The sequence below is a fragment of the Saccostrea cucullata genome, unplaced genomic scaffold, assembly GCF_032062105.1.
Source record: "Saccostrea cucullata isolate Sc308-1 unplaced genomic scaffold, CSIRO_AGI_Scuc_v1 ctg19261, whole genome shotgun sequence".
In the NCBI taxonomy this organism is placed as follows: Eukaryota; Metazoa; Mollusca; class Bivalvia; order Ostreida; family Ostreidae; genus Saccostrea; species Saccostrea cuccullata.
Genome location: NW_026939492.1, coordinates 1 through 7,526, shown reverse-complemented (window position 1 = coordinate 7,526; position 7,526 = coordinate 1). Strand labels below are relative to the sequence as shown.

General features: G+C 31.1%; 1 protein-coding gene across 1 annotated transcript; it reads right to left on the bottom strand.

The window, feature by feature from the left end:
* Positions 1-234: 234 nt before the first annotated feature.
* On the bottom strand, positions 235-7,361 carry LOC134253107 (matrilin-2-like; the record flags this gene model as incomplete). Its single annotated transcript, XM_062735615.1, has 2 exons — positions 235-863; positions 7,250-7,361. Coding segments are annotated over 2 exons (741 nt in total), but the record flags the coding sequence as incomplete, so codon positions are not given.
* Positions 7,362-7,526: the final 165 nt, after the last annotated feature.

Sequence of the window (7,526 nt, the reverse complement as noted above, 5' to 3'; positions counted from 1 at the left end):
ACATCATTATATACATACTGAATTGTCAAAGGATTTTTCCGTTACCACCCAATCATGACGAGAAGCACACGGCGAATAGGACCGGTTGGCAGGGGAACTTACTCCTCCATGGCACCTGATCCCACCTCTGATGTGTTGGAGGTTCGTGTTTGCTCTTCTCCCATTTTGCATTGTTTAATAGACTTTGAGCTTCAATACTGTTCGTTATCTTCATATATTTCATTCGATTGGAATTTAAACGATTAATTTTTCTATACTTCGATGTAATATAAATGATTGTAACTTGAAGTACTTACCAGCACATAAAGAGGGTAAGATCCGATCATTCAAATCGTTCAGTTTATCAAAGTTTTCTACATTAAAGGTGTAGTTTGAGGCAGGAAAAGACGCAATTAGGTTTAATTCAGAAACATCACTTAATCCAATGCCTATTGCATACATGGTTATTCCATTGGCCTTGGCATGAGATACTTCATCTTGCAATCTATTTGCATTCATATTAGAGACACCATCAGTAAAAATTAAGGCAATGTTTCGTGCGTCCCATCTATCACCATTTGCGAATGAGAAATACCTCTGCCTCATGTCTCTTATTGCGTCAGCTGTATTAGTACTTCTAAAAATCCAAGGAATTTTGTCTATAGCATTAAAAATGTCTGTAGATGTGCTGTACGCATTTAAAAAGAAGTGATCATGTACGTTTGTGCTGTAGCTTAGAATTCCTACTCGAGCACTCCTAGAAACGATGTCCAATTTCTTCAAGAAGTTTTTACAAAAATGGAGAATTTTCTGAAAGTTGCTTTGGCCAACACTCGTCGAAGAGTCAAGGGTTATGACTAAATCAATCTTTTCAAAACCACAAGCTGATGGGTGAAAATAAAAGACTCTTTAAAATACTTCACACTAAAGGAAACAATTGAAGAGCAGATGAAACTGATTTTGGAGGCAAAATAGTTACGTTTCAACATTTCTTTAAAGAATATCATCTAATCGAATTCAGGGGGAGTTTATCTGCATTAACCTTTAGATGAAATTTCGTTATGCATTGTAATCATTGAAATAAATTTGGTAAATTCTATTACAGTGAACCCTCAGATATCCGGACGCCAGATATCCGGATGCTTCAGTATCCGGACGATTTTTCATAGGAACGAAATTTTTAAATGTAATTTTGACTTGTTTAACTGGTGATTCAGATATCCGGATGCTTCACATATCCGGACAAATTAACTGGGAACCAAAGTGTCCGGATAAATGAGGGTCCACTGTATATGGATTAAGTATTTATTGTATCTTTGAATATTTTTCATAGTATATCTTCTTTCCGTTGTTTATCAATATTTTATTCATAATGACTTTTTTGAAAAGGCTAAGACAGGAATTGGGAAATAAGAATACTAAGTATATCATAGATTCCCTGGTTGTGTGTGCTTTCTGTTCGTTTCTTTGTTTGTTGTTAAAGTCTACAAGATATATTTTTCACGTGCACTTTTATCGAGACGCTATCACTTGGTAGTGGAAAGCTGCAAATTTTAATCTATATTCGGCACTCAGGGCCACTGAGCAATGAATCTCAGATCATTTTTTATTCCAGCATCAACCGCTACACTGGACCTCGATTTGTATGGTCTGATCCGAAGGAACGGTCTCCATGTCCCACAGGTGGATTTGAACTCTCGACCAAACGCTCTACAACAGCGGGTTGTTTGTGGACTAAACATAAGTACCCAGTTTGCAATTATAATTCAGACGGCAGCCGACAACATGTTTGTGGTAAGAATAGAATGGCTTTAGAAAGTAAAGGGCTGCCCAAACCAGATACATACACCAAAAAAGATAATAGCTAGAGTAATGCAAGCAATGGAAAAGACAACTCATCATAATTGATTTTGAAGAAAGGTGTGACAGCATTCCCAGAGAAAGTTTGTGAAAGATCCTACGAAACTTGGCAATCCATCTTATCTACATGTAGTCGTCCTAATAAAAACATCATAAGTTTTAAAATGTTCTGTAGGTTATTCTTCAAGTTAAACACAACCTTGATTGTAAAATCTTTAGTAAGGCAAGGAGTTACATTTATATATCGAGATCAACCCCCAGTGAAGACAACGCAGGCATCCTGTGGACTCGTATCAGTAATCTAGAAGACTATCTGGAGACACAAATGCAAACTTATAAACATCCAGGTTACAAATAAGTGTCATCAAAGTTAGTTTGAACATTTAAAAAAAATGTTTATCCCCGAATTCATTTTTTTCTCTCTCCAAATACAATTAAATAAAGATATTAAACACACTATGCTTACATGTCTGAAAAGAACGGTGCTATCCGAGGATTAGATAAAAGAAGAGAATATTTCATCAAGCTGTAAAATATAAGAAAATCGAATAGTATCAGTAGACACACGATCAAGTTGCATTATTGCTGTGTATTATTTGTATTAATGTATGGTGCTGAATGTTTGAAACAGACGTAAAGTGATCATAACAAACAAGAAAATATTTCTTTATGCGTGTCACAGAAAAAATCTCAAGGATATTTTGTCTGGTCTACAAAAGTCACCAACAAAAATGTTTATGAAATAACAAAAAGAACATATGTAAGGACAATACTAAGGAAAAACAGATAACAATGAACTGACCATATCCTAAGAGAGCAATGATATTACAAGAGTTGCACTCAGATAGACTCTAGCAGAAAAAGGGAGGAAAGGCCGACAAAATACAAATGGAGGCAAACTATTGAAAAAAACTGAACTCAAGGACTCAAAGACATGAAACCTACCCATGGAGAGGTTGAAAAGATAACCTAAGAATAGAGAATAATAAAATTCCTTTGGCCTGGTTCCATGTGCCTCTGAATGCAACAAGGACTAGACACAGTACCCGCATCTTTATTCTTTACAATTCTATCGTGTCCTATCGTGCGTGTATCCTATCGTATCGTGTTTTCCGTTTATCAAGTTTTGTGTTTTCTATCGTGTTTTCCGTTAATCGTGTTTTGCTTTTATCGTGTAGATCGTTTATCAGGTTCTATCGTGTAGTGTGTTTTGCGTTTATCGTGTATATTCAGAAAACCTCGCTTTTTATCTTTACCATAGAGAGAAACTACAGAGCTATTCCGAGTTTCTTTTTCGTTTTGTTAACTAAAATAAGATTACTTTAACCGAAAAAGAGAAAAGAAAGTTTTATCCCATTGTTTTTCATAATAAAAAGAAATATTAAAGCGTGGAAGGAAAAGGATAAATAAATAACGTAATTCAAAAATAAACAAATTAATTAATTAATAACAAAATAGAGAAATTAATCAATGAATTAATTATATGATGGTCAAAGAGAGAGTAATTATAAAACTTTTAACAGTAACTCATTTTTCGGAAATGAAATAATAATCGATCGCCATCTCTTTTTTAAAAAAAATATAATTTATCGAATTGTATGATTTATTTTGCCATAATTAAATATTATTACTATGATTTTCTTAAATGAATTAGAGTTACTGGAGAAAGATTGTTGGTAAGCTTAGGTGTATGCGTACCCAAAAATCAAATAAATAAATAATAAGCTGGGTATTGATATGTATCTTTTTTTAATATTGCAATATTCATTTTCCCCCTTGTTTATCGTCTGATAATATTAGTAAAATGTTTTCGCCTCTGATCTGCATGTATGCACAATTATTGATAGTCTTGATGTTACAAAAATAATAAAGCAAAAGACATTGATCCAGATGACTTTAACACTGATTTTGGTTGTATACGTTCAATTTTTAAATTTATTTTTTATCAATATTTAATTATCTAAATTCCTAATATATGTCGAAATAAAAAAAAATCAAAATTATAAAATATAATGGATGAAAATATTCTTCCCAATTTGTCACACCATGACTATAAAATAGAAGGGTTTTTTTTTATTGATTTGTGTGGCATAAGATATTCTAAAAATAATATATACAGGGGAAAACATGATGTTTTTTACAGCTTACCTTTTTGGCGTGGAAATAAACTGAAAATATAATCCATCTGAGTGTCAAATCGAAAAGCTTTCCTTGCAAGAAAACTGACACTTATGTGTACCCCTTTAATTAGCACACTGCCTTCCTGTGCGGTCAACACCCCTCCCCCTTCTCCCCTAAATGACACCTCAGCCCGTGTGTGTTCACCGTGAACATACCTGTGCTGCTCTCGCACCTGGGGTTAATTAGTAACCTCTAATACTACCGGGTTCTAATGAAACGCATCTACTTATTTACGGGATTTTGTTCCTAACTTGTGTGAACATCACTTATATCAGATTTATTCAAAAAATTTTGAATAAAAATTTACTACATTTGTATAATTTATGGATTTAAAAAAGATTCATATTAATCAATTTAATGAAATGAAGTCCCTTAACTCAATCCGCTGATTTATTTTATTTGTACAATGTGTTCATTATGTTTTAATAAGCTTTATAAAAAATAATTCACTTATTGTACATGTACATGAACTTTCGGATCATCGGGTTTTCTGCGTAATACGAACAGAATTAATTCTAGGACACACTTTCATTGATTGTAACGACGAATGAACATTCTAAACTATGAGAATTAGCTCGCATTATTTTTGTTACGGTAGTTTACTATAAAAATGAAACAAAATAAGTCGTCTGATTCCGCCGTGACTATGCAAGACAAGTAAATATTTACACCGAATCAATTTATAGTATTGATAGATTTCATTCCATACGTATATAACTTTATTTAAGAAGTCAATACTATTTTTGATGAGTATGTGTTAGATCTTGTTTATCTAATTTTAAATTAGTTACAGATTTTCAACATCCCGCCCTTCGAATATGCCTCATATGAGATTATAGGGTAAGTCAAAAATAATTTTCAGGGTTTTTTAATTCATTTGCTGACTTAAACTATCTTTTGTTATTATTAAAAACGAACACATACAGTTTAATAGCGATGATTTATAATTATTTAGTCGCAAAAGTCGCATTTCATTAATATTTGTTTATTAATTTTTGTGTTTTGTATTGTAAGGAAAAACATATTTTAACATTCAATGTTCGTTAATTAATACGAAGTGTTAAGTGTCTGATATATAAATGTTTATTTTTACATAAGTGAGCGTTTAGCGTAAAGATACATGTACATGTGTAGTTGTTGCAGATTCATATTGAAATCTGTTGACGCAATTTACATGTATTAATGCAGCGCGCCATTAATTTAACAATTATTTTGATTTCTACTCAGGAAATTAATTTTCTTGAACTATATAGTTTTTGATAGATCTATCATTTGAAATTTATTAATTTTGTTAGAGCCGGTTTATTTGAACCTTTCTTTCGGCCGGTCTTCTACATTCTTCTTCTTCCTAAGATTTTAATATCTAATAGCGATTTTTGGATACACCGCAGATTTTAAGCTTTAAAGCTGCTTAACCCGAAACAGGCACATATTATCTTACACAATAAAAGTACGTCATTATATAGATAATATATAAAAATAGATTATAAGATTGTTTTAATAGTTTATTACAACAATCCTTACATGGAAAACGCAGATTAAAAACCTTATTGAAAAACAGTAGTTCCTGACGGAAGTTAAGATCTGTTGTGAAGTCAATTTTGAAAAAAAATAAGTTTATCGGATATATATCTAATAATGAAGATAATTCAAACCCGAGTATTTTTTTCTCTATTAGTAGAAGCATTAGTCATAATTCATCTTTTCAAAATTAAGAAATTAATTAAATTTAATCCATAGAAATTTTTATATCAATATGCATATTTAAAGAATAAAGGAAAATCAGATATTTTAAATGATTTTTTTAAAGGAGCTAAAATATTGTCCGTGTACAGGTAATATATGTACTTTGTTGTGAAAAAAATGCTCGGGTTTGTTCTTCATGAGATAAACATATAAGCGATAAATCTAATTTTTCGAAGGTGATTTCACGCGATATCAACAATGATCAACATAGGATTATTTTTTGTGTGACCTAACAAAAATTATTTTTTTTAACTTTTGAATTTTGATATTTTTTAAAGGAAAGAGACTTTGGGGATATAATTGACAAAAGTTGAAACAATTTATGGACAATTATTTTTTATGAAGAAAAACGAATATATATTTTTAGCGATTAGAATCGGACCAAGCGGCTTTAATTTATTGCGTAAATTTCTTCTATGAAATAACTAAGCACTTAGTAACTTAGTAGATAAATTAATTAGGTACAAACGTATTTTTATTCCAAAATAAATCTATAGAGATTCATAAATTTATAATTTATAGTTCCCATGAGAAATAGTTCTCATTTCTTGAGATGAGAGTCTCGACATTTACGCAAATAATCTTAAATTCACACCCTTGAATAGAAATCGATCTCCATTTCATAATAATCCATTTAATCATCGTCAAAATATATACTAAGTATATAAATAAACAAATTTTGTTAAATTACCACAGTGATCTAAATTTTTTATTATAATAATTAATTGTACTTAATGATTTAGATTTGAAGCTTTGCAAGTATTTAAATTAAAATATTACAGTAACTAAAACAAATAATCTTTTCGTCTTGTGAGAAAACGTTCCGCATTTTGAAACAATCCTATCAGGTTTTGCGTTTATCGAATCGTGAAGATCGTTTATCAGGTCTATCGTGTTTTGCGTGTATCGTGTTTTGCGTTTATCCTATCGTGCGTGTATCCTATCGTATTGTGCGCGTATCCTATCGTACCGTGCGTGTATCCTATCGTATCGTGTATCCTGTACAGAATAACGATGCACCTACTGTAGTTTGTAGGTAGGTTAAATTTATACAATTGCGAATGGTTGTCCAAAATTAATTAGTACAGCAGAAAAAACAATTTCAATTTCGGAATTCAAAGAGTTTTGAGATGAAAGCTTCTGTCAAATCAGAGATTTGCCACGATAAACGTGTTTCCATTTAAGCACGACAAACTACTTTCTCAAAATTGATGGAACAATGTGAAATGTCAAAATAAGAATTTATATTCCAAGGAATATAATTGTATGAGGAGATACATACTTTAAAGTAGTTTAATTTGAACACAAGTTCTAACAGTATTTTTGGTTATAAGGTATAAGAGATTATTAGAAAAGAAAAGAAGATTCTTTTATTTCAAAGCGATTTTAAAATCATATATGTGAATTTATCCTACATGTATATATTTATTATCTAAGCATGTTTCATTTAATTTTGATCATATATATGGTTCTTTAAGCTTACGTTTTGTTGAAAGTGACATCATTGTGTTGGTGATGGTTGTAGGTTTTGGTCTCGGTCTTGATAATACATCTTCATCAACTTTGTAAGATAGAAATGGATAATATTTGGAGCTCTACATTTCATCAGAATGTAAAATTAACATGAGAAAAAAATCAATACTTTAACCCTTTGACAATACAAAATGTATTGTCACAAGATAACTTTCTTTATACATATATATATTTTCCCAAGTATATGTAGAAGTAAATCTTTCTGATTAAAAGTTAGAAGTTAAAAG